Genomic DNA, 15,163 nt, shown 5'->3' with positions numbered 1-15,163 from the left:
CCACAGCAGGCTGAGGAGGGGGCAGCGTGAGGGCTGACCTTGGCCTCTCCCTTCCCCCAGGATGCTCCTGAGGATGACTGAACTCCCCATTGAATTCCTGTCTCACGTATTTACTACACAGACCCTTACAGCTGAGTTGGTTCCATGTCTGACATAACGAAGATCAATAAGCTCATCTCCCAAAGCCAGGCTCTTGGGCTGGATGGGTCTTGCAGCCCTCAGGATGCAGGGGGTGGGGGACTCCGTGGGCTGGCCTGGTGCCACAGGTAGCAAGAGAGTCTTGCCGGGGCAGCCCTGGATACAAAGCTATCCCTAGAAAACTCAGCTGGCTGCAGCGCCCGGCTCTCTGTTTGAAATTCTGCTCCAACTCTCACCCAGCAGTTTGCATTTTGTCATTCCACGCTGGCTGGCAAGGGATTTGGTCAAGGAAAATTCGGTTGTCGGATGCTGAGGAAAGGTCAGCAAGAAGCGATGTATGAAAATCCCCCAGTGGCTCTGAAATTGGGAGGAGACAGGCTCACTCCTTCCAGAGTGCAAGAAAAAAAGGCTGAGACAGAGTGGCCAGAGAAGGTCTGAAAGTGGAGTTGATTCTCAGGAAGCGAGAGGAGTGATTCCACTTTGTCCAACATGTAGAAAAATAAAACACAAGAGCTCTAAAAGCACAGATAGAGGCAAGTACATCACACTCCAGAGTCAAGCATGCCCTGCTGGGTAACCTCGGGCACGCGGCTTAACTTCTCCAGGCACCAGTTTCCTGCCCTGAGAAATGTGGATGCTAACACAGACTTTGAAGCCACCCAGCCCTTTGCAGAAAGAGTGGAGCAAAGCAGGGCCACTAAAGGTCGGCTAGTGACAGTCCATGCTGTGCTGGGCTCCAAGTCAGTATGAGGCAGCTGGGTCTCTGGGATCCCAGCAGCTGAATGAGGATGCACGTCCATGTGCCCTCTGTCCCGATTTACCAAGATGCTGGAGGAAATGACAGAGTAAAACACATCCACTGCCGTAAGGTGGGAGGAGTGTGCAAGCAGAGAAAAACAGATAATAACCTCCAGACAAATAACCATGGGATGGGAATCAGCTGCTAGCAAGTCAAAAGGAGAATGTGAATTAGGATTTTGACAGTTATTCAGAGCAAAAAAGGAAATGCAATTCTACCAAGAGGCTCAGAGGCTCTCCTGTCTCATTCAAAGTAAAAGCCAAGACCTGGGAGACTTGGGCGGCACCCCCAGTGTCTCTGAGCCTCTCCCTGCCACTCCTGCCACTCTGGCCCCTTCTGCTCTGAGGACAGATCTAGATGACAAGTTCCTGCCTCAGGTTGATCAAAAAAAGATACATTTTAAAAAGATAAAATCGGGCTTCCCTGGTGGCGCAGTGGTTGAGAGTCTGCCTGCCAGTGCAGGGGACACGGGTTCGTGCCCCGGTCCGGGAAGATCCCGCATGCCGCGAAGCGGCTGGGCCCGTGAGCCATGGCCGCTGAGCCTGTGCTCCGCAATGGGAGAGACCACAACAGTGAGAGGCCCGTGTACCGCAAAAAAAAAAAAAAGATAAAATCATGATACTTACACAAATATAAAATGAACATGTGTCAAAGATTTTTTTTTAAGTCATTAGTTAATGAGGGAAACAGCAAGGCATCAAAGACCAATCCTAAGGAGCATCCAAAGAGCAGACATGGACACTGGTGAGCAGGAATGCTGATCCCGTCTATTCACAGAAGAGTCCACCAGACAGAATCCATTTGCTTCTCTATGGACTGGAATCATCTCCACCACTACTGGTTCTAGAACTTACAAAGGTGAAAGGTAGTTCAAAGACCATGACCTATTGAGTCCACTAGAGCATCTGATAACCTAGAGGGTGCAGGTGACCTCACACGGAGATGTCATAGACTCCCACTCATCTTTCTCTCCTTCACCATTTTATTTATTTTATGATGATGATGTTTTGCATTTCAAAGTCTTTCACAACCTTTCCTGACAGGCCTGTGCACCTGTTCTTTCTGCCAAGAGCATTTGCCTCCCTGATGCTCTGAGTTCTTCCACAGCCTCCCTCTGGCCATACTGCTGGCCTCACACCCCACCTCTGGCTCCAGCGCATGTGAGGCTCTCTCCCCAGTTCTCAAAGCCCCAAACACCTGATGCATGCTCTCCCCTCCCTCTCTCCCTTCCTCTAGAGGGCTGTCCATCTTGATCGCTGCGATGTCCTCAGATCCTAGAACACTGTGTGATACCAGCATGTAATCCTTCATTAAATATTGGTTGAGTGAAGAGACAAACGAAAAACAAACATCAACAGTGGCAGGGGTGAGAAGGGGGAGGTTTGGATGGACAAAGTTGGCAGGCTCCACTCACTTCCTAAAAACTGCTCCGCCCTCCTCTCACCTTACCTTATCTACAATCAGCCTCCCTCCAGATTAGGTCAGAAGATTTGATAATGCAGATACTATCACAGCATGCCCTAAAGCCTCCTCCTCTAAGATCCAAAGCTGAAAATTACCTTTACCTTTGCTCAACTGGAGTTTCCTGCCGTAACAAGAGCTGCCACTGATGTCCTTTCAGTGATGCCTCCTGCCCTGACCCCCACCCCCAGACCAGCCACGGCTGTGTGATGGGCCTGGGAGCATCAACCTGGGAACCTCCTTGTGGAGCCAATAGCAGCGACAGCACTGATTCTAACAGATTCACTCCCTAAGATCCCATCCCACACGTGGACCACTGTGATACCATGACAACGCATGCTGCCCAGGGGAGCAACTGCCACTCACAAGGATGCAGGTCCCAGCTGATCTGTTGCCTTTGCCACCTGCCTGCCTCCTTCACTTTGCCTGAGTCCCAAGATGCTTTCCCATCACTCACATCACTGCTGCCCTGCCCCCAGGAGCTGGGATTGGACCTCCAATCAGGCCAAGGTGAAAACGACTGGAACTTCAGTGGGCCACTCACCTACACTGAGCTGACCATGCTGACAGCTGTCCTGTCCGTGCCTGAGGCCCTGACAGCTGCCCATGCCAAGAATCGGCAGCCCTGACCGAGGCTCTGGTTTGTGCACAGGACAGGCAAACAGAATGATACCCCTGGAAGCAGCTGTCAATCTAGGACAGAAGGCGGTTGGCAGATAAACACCCCGGATGTCCCCGGTGAGAATGGGCCCTGTTGCCCACAGCAGTAGCTTTTTTTTTTTTTTTTTTTTTTTTGCGGTACGCGGGCCTCTCACCGCTGCGGGCCCTCCCGCTGCGGAGCACAGGCTCCAGACGCGCAGGCCCAGCGGCCATGGCCCACGGGCCCAGCCGCTCCGCGGCATGCGGGACCCTCCCGGACCGGGGCACGAGCCCGCGTCCCCCGCATCGGCAGGCGGACTCTCAACCACTGCGCCACCAGGGAAGCCCAGCAGTAGCTTTTTGACGCATCCTATATTGGTTTCCCTCCCTCCCTGGTCTCACGTCCTCTCTCAGACAATGTGCATTTGAATCCTTGTCTTGATTGCTAAGGGAATTTAAGACACTTGGGAAGAGAATAAATTCTATTTCACTGGTGACTCACTGATCAGCACAATTATAAGCCCTCTCGGGCTGGATCACACTGCATGCACTGCCCTCTCCCCAGGGTCTGCCATCAGCCACAGGGTCAGGGGAACAGGTGACAGAAAGAGGGCTGGAGCCAGAGGCCTGCAGCCTCAGAGCCAGACAGGTGCCTGCAGACGTGCAAATGTGGTTTTGCACAGCCTGTGAGAAAGAGATGGTTGACACCCCATGCTGCCCTAAAAATACAGAGCCAACAAAAACATCAGCAAATTACAATCAACAAAGATTCCATTATTGTCATGAGATTTTCTGAAGAAACAGCTCAAGAACTGAGAAGCCTGGAAAGGCTGAGGCAGCCGCCCATGGTTGCACAGTACAGGGGTGGCCAAGACGTTGCTGGAGCTCAGGCTTTCCTCTGAAAAGCGATGCTGATACCAGCCAGGCCTTTCATGCCGCCCACAGGCATTGTAGCTTTTCCCTGGTCAGTCTCTTGCATGACTCATTCTGAGGAAAGCCAGCCACCACACCAGGAGGACATGCAATCCATTAAGAAGCCCATGTGCATAAGAATTAAGGCTCCCAACTAAGGGCCAAAATCAATTTGCCAGCCATCTGGGTTGTTGGGATGCCCCAGTCAGGCTCCTGGCTGACTGCTGCTCCAGCCAGCACTGGGCTGAAACTTCATGAGATCTGGAGTCAGAGCACCGGGCTGGACCCCTCCCCAAATCCCTGACCCACAGTGATGGGGAGAAGTCACAGGGATTCTTATTTTAAATTTTGGAGTGATTTGTTCTGCAGACAGGAACTGCAATAAATACCATCTGTCCCAGTTAGGATTGGTTGGGGTTCCTTTACCTGATGATTCGTATTTTTTATAATTTCTGGAAAATTCCCAGCCATTATTTCTTTAAACACTGCTTTTCCCTCATTTTCTCTATTAGTTCTATCTCGGACTCCAATTAAACATTTTAAGGACATCTCACTCTATTCTCCAAGTCGCGACATTTCTCTTATTTTTCATCTTTTTGCATCCCTTTGCTACATTCTGTGTAAATGACTTAAATGTGCCTTCCAGTTCACTGATCTCTTTATTTGTGAACCATCTCCTAGTCAACCTATTACACGTTTCAAATTGATCTATAATTTACAAGAAGAAAGCACAGATTTTTGGTGTGTGGTTCATTGAATTTTTTTTTTTTTTTTTTTTTTTTTTGGCTGTGTTGGGTCTTCGTTGCTGTGCGTGGGCTTTCTCTAGTTGTGGTGAGCGGGGGCTACTCTTCGTTGCAGTGCACGGGATTCTCACTGCGGTGGTTTCTCTTATTGCAAAGCATGCAGAGCCCATGCTGCAGAGCATGGGCTCTAGGCACGCAGGCTTCAGCAGTTGTGGCTCGCAGGCTCTAGAGTGCAGGCTCAGTAGTTGTGGCACACAGGCTTAGGATCTCTGCGGCATGTGGGACCTTCCTGGCCCAGAGATCAAATCCACGTCCCCTGCATTGGCAGGCGGATTCTTAACCACTGCACCACCAGGGAGGTCCTGGTTCATTGAATTTTGATGCAGATTACATTAATGTGACCATAATCACCATGAAGTCAAGATACAGACACTCCCATTACCTCAGAAAGTTCCCTCATGCCCCTTTCCAGTCAAATGCCCCTCCCAGAGGCAACCATTTTATTGATTTGTATCCCCTATTCTAGAACATCAATAAGCATAATCATACAGAAGATAACCAAAAAAGGGGAGGAAATTGTAACAAGCCATCCACAATTGCTACTCACTTTGAGCAAGATTGTGTTCAGACAAATCTTTGAACTGCAAGCTTAAAGTAAAGCAGAACAAAGTAACCAAGAAACCACTGGGCTCAGCATCTGGCAGGGATGGTTTTATCAGTGCCCGTCCTCTCCTCAGAGCCACCCAGCCAGCTGGCCAGCAGTAGTAACTTGTTCACGATCCCTCAGGGAACTAAAGCAGTGCATCCCAGAAATGATGCAAAGATGGCTGTTTTGCAGTGACCCAGCCTCTTCAAAGCACAGAAAACGTATTCTATCTCAAAAACCATGTGAGGCTCACACTTGGACTACAAAATTGAGCTAGAATAGAAGGAGAAATGTAACATACATGTTGGTGATGTTTCCCCTGACCTGAATCAATGCTCCCTTCCAAACCATGGCTCACACAGAAGGACGGCATGTCCCCTCAAAAAAGCGCGCCCAGCCCCACCACACACATATAATGAACTATCACATGAGCCCACTGAGGAAACATACCATTCTGAGACCCTCTGGCTGGTGGAAAGTATCAAGTTCAACATCTCCCAAAATCCCCCATAACAGAATAGTATCAGAAGGTTAGGATCTTACTGAATTCAGGCCTGTTTTTGCTACTTCCTGTATCAGTTTCTGGACTCAGTCACCCAGTCTCACATTTTCCAGGCTGCCAATATGGTATCTCTCCTTCCTTTCTTCCCTTTGCTGTCCTTAGCGGCACTGGCATCACAAAGATCATCCCCTTTGCTCCTCCTCACACCTGGACCCTCCCTCCGTGCTTCCATCTCATCTGTGCACAAAAATTAGTCAGGTGCTTTCCAGGTGTCCAGGAGAGGGGGCAGAACCTGCGTGCTACTGGGCACAGGAACGCCCTTCTAGGAGACCACGTGACAGAGAGAGGTGTCTGGAGCCAAAAGGGTGTCGAGTTGAGGTCTGGGGGCAGAGTGAAGGGTGACTGTCCCATGCCGAGAGGGGGCATGTGTAACCAGTGGGAGTCAGGGCACGTTCCTGAGCTGACGGACAGCAGGTGGAAGAGGAGGCTGCGGGGTGGGGGATGGCGGGGGGCCCACACACACCTGGGGCAGGAGGAGTGGCAGCGGAGGGAGGCTAGCCCATGGAGGCAGGGTTAACGGGGTCACCCTGTGTCTCACCCTCCTCCTAGCCCCACAGGGCGCCCTGAGCTGAGTGCTCCTTCATTACACGTCTGTTTTGGTCCTTCCACTCCTCCCAGTCTTTACTCTGACCTTCCTGTGTCATCACTGTCCCCTCTCAGCCTGGGCAGCTGGTCTCCCCAGGGCAGCCTCCCCACCTCCCTCCCTGGTGCCCTGGATAAGGGGACAGCTGATTTCTCCTCTCTCCTCCAGGCTGCACCCAGATCTACTCTGCCCAACAGAACCAGGTAAAGGGCTCGTCTGGTTTCTCATGCTCAGTCCCTAAGGGCCCTGGAGCCCCCACTTCCTGCCTCTCCTGCGTCGCCAGGCCACGTGGAAGACCTTCAGGAAGGGAGGAGACAGCCGAGCTGGCACAGGTGCAGCCCCAGCTGAGGCCCCACCCACGGCACCATCACCACCACCACCAGCCCTGGCGGTGCATCTCCACATCCCAGCTCATCTGAGCCCCGGCCCGTCGCCTCCTGCCAGCATCTCACAGAGCAGACAAGCAGCCACGCGGGCGCAGCCAGCCCACAGCATGGCGAGAAATAATCTGCACTGTGTTTTTTCCTTAAGCCACTAAGCTCAGGGTCATTTGTTAATTTGTTAAGCAGCAAAAGATAACTGGCGCCGTGTCTACGACTGGCTTCAATATCTTCCGTAACCTGCTTAGCCCTCGCTGTGCTCACGTGGACGCGCAGCCATATAGTTAGCAGTTACTTCAGGTAAAAAATCCTATATCTCATTTCTCGGAAGAAAACTAACGCAGAAGAGGAGGCAGCCTCTACAGATCCCGTGACAGAGGCTGGCGGACTCATTCAATAGGGATACGGGACTGAGACGCAGGAGGAAGATGGTTATTTGGAGCTCCAGGGGATACAGGAGAGGAAGAAGGGGATGCATTATTCCTGGGGGCCGGGTCCCTGGAGTCATCCATCAGACGGAGACGGCTGTATCTTTGCTCCTTAAAATTCAGGTATGTATAGAATACTTGGTAACTCTTCATTAGCCAAAATATTAGGAACTCCAAACATTTTATTTATTGGGGTTTAAGGTCTCACAGATAAGACCCATCTCTTAAAGCCTCATTCTTAAGATTCTACCATATTATAATATTTATTCTTGATTTCAGATAAAAAAACTGAATTGGGAAGAACGAAAAGCATTATTGGCATTTCTTTTTTAAATTGTCAAACCCATCTTACTTGAAGCAGAAATCCTCATCATCAGGCCTGTGAGCACACGACTGCCATTAGTGAATGTTTACTCTTTGCCAAGTTCCACCCAAGCGTGCCATGTACATCTGCAGTCATCCTTCCAAACTCTGAGAGGGTGGCATTTCCCCCACTGGGCAAAGGAGGAACCTGAGACTTACAGACATAGTAAACATTACGGTTAAGATTTACACCCAGACTTGTTCAATCCTAACCCTTTGTCCTTAAGCAGTCAACGGCAATGCCCCTGTCATAGGCTGAATTGTGTTCCCCGAAAAGTCATCGGTTGAAGTCCTAATCCACGTGCCCAAGTATGAGTGAAACTGTATTTGGAGATAGTCTTTAAAGAGGTAACTAAGTTAAAATGAGGTCATTAGAATAGGCCCTAATCCAACATGACTAATGTCTTTATAAGAAGAGATGAGGACACAGACACACAGGGAGGAAGATCTTGTGGGGACATAGCGAGAAGGTAGCCATCTGCAAGCCAAGGAGAGAGGCCTCAGAAGAAACCAACCCTGCAGACACCTGGATCTGGGACTTCCAGCCTCCAAGAGAAAATAAATTTCTGTTGTTTAAGTCACCCAGTCTGTGGCATTTTGTTCTGGCAGCCCTGGGCAACTAACATAGCCACCCCCAGGAAATAGATGAGCCAAGGAGAAGGCATGGGAACTCCTGTGCTTCTACTCAGTTGGGATCACTTACTCTGACCTGAGACATCTTTCAAAGCTCAGCTGCCTGAACTAATCTAAGAAACTGAAGAGTGGCAACAAATTAGAAGAGGTGTAGTCTTCTAGAGACAGGGCCAATGATTCAAATGAAATGTGATATCAGTAAGAAAGAAAAAGAATTAAAAGGGAAAACAAGACTTGGAATACCCAGCCTTCTGGAAGGAGTCAGTGCAGGACAAACACATCAGCTGGTCCCAGGGGATGACCGTGGGCAGTGGCCAATGGCAGCACTGTTTCCTGAGTCAGGAAGGTACTTGGCTTCCTTCTTGTCCAGGTGGGACCAGAGGCAGCAGCCATCACTAGGAAATATCTTTCTTGTATATTAAGCTGGTTATCACATCCTAAGCCTTATTAGAAAGAAAAGTGCTGGGTTCCCTTTTTTGACTATGTAGTTTAGCAAATAATTTAATGCTTCTAGAAATTTACCCTACCTGGATATCTGCCTTCTGGGCTTCCACTCTACAAATTAGACAGTTTTGGATGACTAATGAATCCTTCCTTTCCTGACCTCAGGAGAAGGACTACATTTATTAGAACATGACTGCTATCTGCCTTTCTTCTGTCAGGTACAAGCTTCTGAGTGTGGCTAGAGATGACAGTCTCCTGTGCTCAGCTGCCCCACAGGGCTCTCCCAATGCCCAAAGGACACTGCATCAAATGAGGACCTGGGTCCAGAAAGTGGTCTCCAGCCATGCGTCCCGTTGACCAGCAACTTCTCGTGCTGTGACTGTAACTGCTGTCATTCAGGGGCAAAGGTATGGCCACATGCAAAAATGTCTCAGTGCCAACATGCACACAAGTACCTACACACCTGTAATGCACAGCCCTGTGGACATGGCCATCGGGGGCAGTGTGCTGGGCGCTGCAGGCCTGCGTGCCAGGACAGAGAACACTGGACATGGGACAGAGCTGCTTCCTACAAAGCCTCGTGGGGATCCACAGTCCCAAATTACAGATAATGTACTGGCATTGCTATAAAATACTTAAATATGCTTGATTGTTAAACACGTCCAAAAATAAACTCATTTTTTTCCTTTGTCCATTGTGCTTACCTGTTGTAGAGGAGAATGTCTGGCTTCCAGATCTGGCCATCTGGGAAACGAACCGTCTTCACGCCTGGATACTCTGACATATTCCACTGTAAATAGTGATCTATCCAAGACTGACAAACACAGAGGGTGGCATTAGCAGCACTTTGCTTCCTTGCCTGCTAATATATCTTATAAGAGATTATTAGATAAGTTCAAAACCAAAAAGAGTTCCAGACACTTATTTACATAATTGAGTTGCTATCTGTAAAATATATGGAAACTGGGAATTAAATAACCCCTTACAAAATGACCACGAATAGCAAAAAAATCGCATTTAAGATCCTGCTGTCACCATGACCACAGTCAGAGGGTAGCATTAAAGTTAATTCCAGTTCACTGAATGCCCCCAAGCCTTCCCCTCCCATAGCAGATGGGTTTTTTCCTAGCCGAATGAAGAACTGTTTCGCTTTCAAAGTTCTCCATTGTAAAGACACTTTGGACAAATAAATTTATTATTTCAATTAGAACAAGAACCAAGCTGGAAAAATGAAGAATATTTATTTCCATAAAACAACTTCGTCCAGCTGCAGGGATACCTCTCAGAAATTTCTAAGGCACTGTTTTTGGATTTGAATTATTATTTTCATGTAGGAATAGTGCTTCTGACACCACAACTCAAAAATGCAAACATGGGTGTTGGCAGTAAAACAATGAATCAGCACATGAGGGTACAGGAAATATTTATAAACATGTGAACACAGGTGCATCTCTTTGGAGCTACGCCTGAAATTGGCTCTTGAGAGATCTTTGTGAGATGAAGGCCCATGTCTGGGGTCCTCTGCCCCAGAACTATGCACCCCAGAGCTACCTGAGGTCCACTAGCTCTGTAAAGACTGCCCAGGTAGGACCCCACCTGCACTGCTGGACAACCAGCACCACCCAGCCAGGACCGCAGGGCTGCTGGGTTTGGACTCATCAGCTCCTACAGGTGTCCATAATCAGAGCAGACCCAGTAAAGGCCCCCATCCTGTATTCAGTCCCCCTGGGGCCACCTGCTCTGGAGCTCAAACTTTCTCAGATTTAAAAAGGTATGTGATGCAACAGCCCAAGCTGGTCCAGGGACAACTCCCTATAATCAATCATTATTTCTGCAGCAAAACATGTATATTTTTACTGAGAAAATAAATGCATATCAATATCAGTTTGATGTAAAGTTATAAAAACAAAAACAAACAAACAAACCAAAAACCCTGTCATGTTCAGAGTTGCTGAGATTTGAGAATTGCAGCCAAGGGGCTGTGGGTCTAGAGCTACTGAAACTTGCAGCAGGGGTCAAAGGGCATGTCCCAGAGATCCCACCATCCTCTGGAAAGGGCAGGCAAGCATCCCAGTTCTGGGACTACCTGAAGTCAGACAAGAAGGAATATGCAGGCAAGTAACAGCATTTCACAGCCATGGACCATGAAAAGGAGGGTGTATTGATATCTAACGTGCTGAAGTATCATCTGGGGCATTTAGGATAGAGACCCACCAGGCCGATGTTTCTAATTAGGCATGTGCAGCTGGGGAGGGTCTCTTCCACCCTCACCCTGCTGTGACAGGACAGCACAGCACCCAGAAAGGGCCAGACCTGTTCGAGCGGTTTCGCAGGAAGGCCTGGGTACCAGCCATGCTGTGTCCGCTCCAGCGGCTCCAACTCTGCCCCATTTGCCCAGCGCTCCCTTCTTTCCTCTCCCCTGCTCTGGGCACAAGCCCTTATGTGCCCAACATCTGTGCTTTCCTGACCATGTCCTCATATCCAGCCCTGGGATGCTTCTCTGGCAGCTGATTATCACAGAGCCTTACACTGTCACCTTCCCCACCACGCTGCTCAGGGCCCCAGGGCCCCAAGAACTGTGCAGGAAGGTAGGTGTGGCAGGCAGACACCCATCTCCTCTGCCTGCTGAAATGATGGCCACAGGGCAAGGGGAAGCAGGGAAGAGGGAGCGCTCTGTTGGTCAAACTCAAACCTCTCCTAAGGGCACCTGATCTGAGCTGTAGGAAGCCTCCCTGGCAATTCCTCACCCCTCCCGTCTCCCCTACTCATGCTCTTACTTAGCTCCCTGTGCCCCAGGTCATGTATCCCGGCCATCCTGCCCACTCAGTGTCTGCTATGTGTACCATGCTCACCAGGATGCCGGGATGCCAGCATTACTATTCCTATTTACAAGAGAAATCTGAGGCCCAGAGAAGTGATATATTTTTTGTTGGTCACTGGATCAGGATTCAGAATGGCATTATTTGACTTCAAGCTGGGTGACTCCTGGGCTCTACCGTGGTTGGTTCTTCCCATCCAATCTGTCTGCACAGGCAGATTCTGCACCCCAACATGGTGGGCTGCTCATCATCCCTGAAGGCACTGCCCTTCTGGGGCTCTTCCTTAGTCCAAAGCCAAGCTGGGTCTCTCCCACCCTCACAGCAGAAAGGGGGGCTACCGGGAGCTTTGGAATCAGACAGGCGGGTTTGTACCAAGGCGCCGGCAGAGAAGAACTGTGTGAGCTCTAGCAGGTCAACCACCCTCTCTGTGCTGCAGTTTGCTCGTATGTGTCACACACCTCATCAGGTGCTGTAGGATGCAATGAGATAGTGTCACAGCAGGTAAGTCACATGGCCCTGGGAGGCACGTGATACATGATGGCTTTAAAAGGAAGAGGGATCCCTCCCTTTCACAAAATCTCAAAGGACATGAGAGCTGTAATAACTGAGCTGCAGCCAAAGGTGGAGAGAGCAAGGGCCAGTTCAGTGTCAGGAGGTGGATGGAGCAGGAACCTTGGTGCTGCGTTGTCCTGGGTTTGCATGAAGATTTCTTAAGAATGGATGTGGAAAGGGGCCCATAAACAAGTGTGTGTGTGTGGGGGGGGGAGTTTCTATCCTCCAAAGCACTGACTGCCCACTCAGATTGCAAGGACCAGGAAGGCAGAGGCACTGGGCAAAATCTGTGCACAGACAGCAGCTGGCACGGCTTCTACACGTGGGCACCTGGAAACAGGCATGAACCTAGAAATGCCAACCCTCCCAGAGCTTCCCATCAAAAGAGGCTGCACTTTGCATTCTCTCCCTATTTCTGTGTGATTCCTTCTCATTAAGTCATCAAGATAAGATTACATGGGATGCTTAAGGGGAAACGCAGGGGAGGAAGGGGCCCTTGATCTAAAATGCACAGTAAGAATCCCACTCTTTCAGGGGTCTGAGAACTGGCCCTATTACAACCTGCCTTGGACCCACAGGAAACTCTTTTTAAATATGTGTGTGCACACTTGCATGGAAATATTTAATGCAAGAAAGAAAGAAAGCAGAGAATGAGAGCAAGTGAATGAAAGAGAAGAAAGTGAAAGTTTACTTCATTTAAAAAAAATACAGTATGGTATAATAAGAAATATATTTGGTCTTTTTCCTTGGTTCCTGGCACAGAGCTCCTAAAACCCTGGGAACTTCCTGAGTGATCAGATGTCTTTTAAGCATATTTTTTATTCTAATGAGCTGGCTTAGGGTGGGGCCCCTAGTCAGCCTCCGGCCAGCAGAATGCCTCTGGTCACCAGAAAGACCAACCCTGCATTAGAGGGTGGGAACCCTTATCCCCACCCCACCCCTATCTCTGGGAAGAGAAGAGAGGCTGGAGACTGGGTTATGAAACTCTGAACAATAAGGCTGACTTTGTAAAGCAACTATACTCCAATAAAAATTAATAATAAATTAATAAATAAACAAACAATGCTGTTGGAGCGGGGAAAAAAAAACAAGGCTGGTGACCACATCAAGGTGCAGGGACACAGTGACGGGGGTGGGGGGACAGATGTTCCACTCCTCCCCTCATACCTGCCCTGGCATCTCCTCCTTCAGCTGTGCATGAGCTGCATCCTTTATAATAAATTGGAAACATAGATAAAGGTTTCTCTTGAGTTCCAGGAGCTGTTCTAGGAAAATACTGTACCCAAGCGGGGTGTGTGGTGGGAAGGTCCGAATTTGAACTCAGCTGGACAGAAGTGTGGGTTGCCTGGCTCCCCCATCTGCAGTTTGTGTCTCAAGTGGGGGCGGTTTGTGGGACTGAGCCCTTACCTCGAGGGAGTAGACACTAACTCAGAATAAAACTGAACTGCTGGACACCAAGGTCAAGTCCCGAGAATCACAGAACCAGCTATTGGATAGGCAGACGCCAAGCGCCTGGTGTCAGGAAACACCTCACACACACGCTCTGAACATTCTTCCCCGTCAACTGTTCTGATCTCAGAGGAAGAGAGTGGGCCTCCTCCTTCCTTCTGCCCTAAAACTTTCTTCTCTCAGTGGGACACACTGATTGAAACACCACCCTTAACCGTGGGTTACTCTTATGGCCCTAAGCAAGCTACCGACCTCTCATCTATGAGCATAACGTACGGCATTTCTATTTGTCAGAGAAAAGTGATAAAGAATGCAGAAATGAAGAAGGTAAGCATTTTAGAAATAAATATGGTTTAGAATCTAATATTCTATGATGCTACTCATTCCATCATTAGAATTAGGAGGTAAAAAATAAGCATAAGGACGGGAAACCTGAAACCAGAAGAATGGTCAAAATTCCAAAATTAAAGACAACAGATTTATTTTTAAAGCAACTACAAGTCTCTGGATGGCTCAAATGTCTCTTCAGAAACTGAAATGGCTTCTGTCATTTCTTCTCGTAGATTAAATCAGATTATGTCTGACAGGCCTCCCCAAATGATACAACTAATCTGCCAAGAAAATACACTAACTGCTTCCTCCTATGAATATAGAGGTAAACAGAAAGATCAGATACTTTCTCTTCCTTCAGATTACCTAAATAACTGGAAAGTCCTACAAATCAAGGGCAGGTAAGAGAAAGGAAAACACAATCAAGAAACTGTAGGTCAAAGAGAATGTTTTCTCTGCTTCTCTTTTTGAATGTATAGAAAATCCATCATTTGTATAATATTGACCTCAGAGTTTAAATACCTAGAGAAAAGCTTATGTGGATTCAGGTTTTCAGAACAGGAATTCAGCAACATGAAATGAGAGGAGAGAAAAACCAATTGCTGAGAGCAATTTCCTGGGTCCTCTGTCCTCTCCTGTCCACATTTCTGCCCTCCCTCCCTGGGGACTCTGGCCTTGACCGTCTTCAGCATGGAGTCTCACTTCTTGTCTGTCCCCATAGCTGGGGCAGGCCAGGCTGGTCACCAGTTGGGAGAACACAAAGAGCAGGAATCAAGGTGGTTGTCTTACACATGGCTCTGGGGCAGCTTCCAAGGCTTGTCGGGGTGACATCTGAGTTCCCCATGGCCATGCTATGGCAGCAATAGGAATGCCATGGCTTTCCAGATGGAAACACTGGGTGGGGCAGGGGTTAGATAACTTTTAAGGTCTGCTCTAAATCCAAGATACTTGTGATTCCTTAAAATTCAGCTGGGAGCTACTGTTACAGCTGCTCCATGAGCTACAGGTGCCAGATAAATGTGCCACCCAGCTTTATAAGGACATGCACTACGAAGGCACCCAACTTGTTTTCCACAAGGTGGACACCTGGAAAGAAGCACTAATTAGCAAGGTCACACCTAGAAACACTCGGGCTCCCTGATGATCACATTCAGAAGAGTCTGTGCCTTCCCTCCTCTCCCTCCCGTTTCTGTAAAGCAGAGATTTCTCCCACCTGCCAACTCCACTCTACACAGCCAGCCTGCCTCCTGCCAATTCTCTAGGGAGGTACTTGGTCTTGATA

General features: G+C 48.9%; 1 protein-coding gene across 1 annotated transcript in view; it reads right to left on the bottom strand.

The window, feature by feature from the left end:
- Positions 1 to 15,163, bottom strand: part of CHRNA7 (cholinergic receptor nicotinic alpha 7 subunit) — a gene marked incomplete at both ends in the record, with an annotated part of 129,936 nt that overhangs the window by 52,243 nt on the left and 62,530 nt on the right. Inside the window, one exon of the mRNA XM_081229172.1 lies at positions 9,436 to 9,545. Within this exon, the coding sequence (XP_081085298.1) occupies positions 9,436 to 9,545 (110 nt within the window). The remainder of the gene's footprint in view (positions 1 to 9,435; positions 9,546 to 15,163) is intronic.

Source organism: Mesoplodon bidens (genome assembly GCF_964165515.1).
Source record: "Mesoplodon bidens genome assembly, chromosome: 3".
NCBI lineage: Eukaryota > Metazoa > Chordata > Mammalia > Artiodactyla > Ziphiidae > Mesoplodon > Mesoplodon bidens.
The sequence above is the reverse complement of the archived record's forward strand: the minus strand, read 5'-3'. Positions and strand labels throughout refer to the sequence as shown.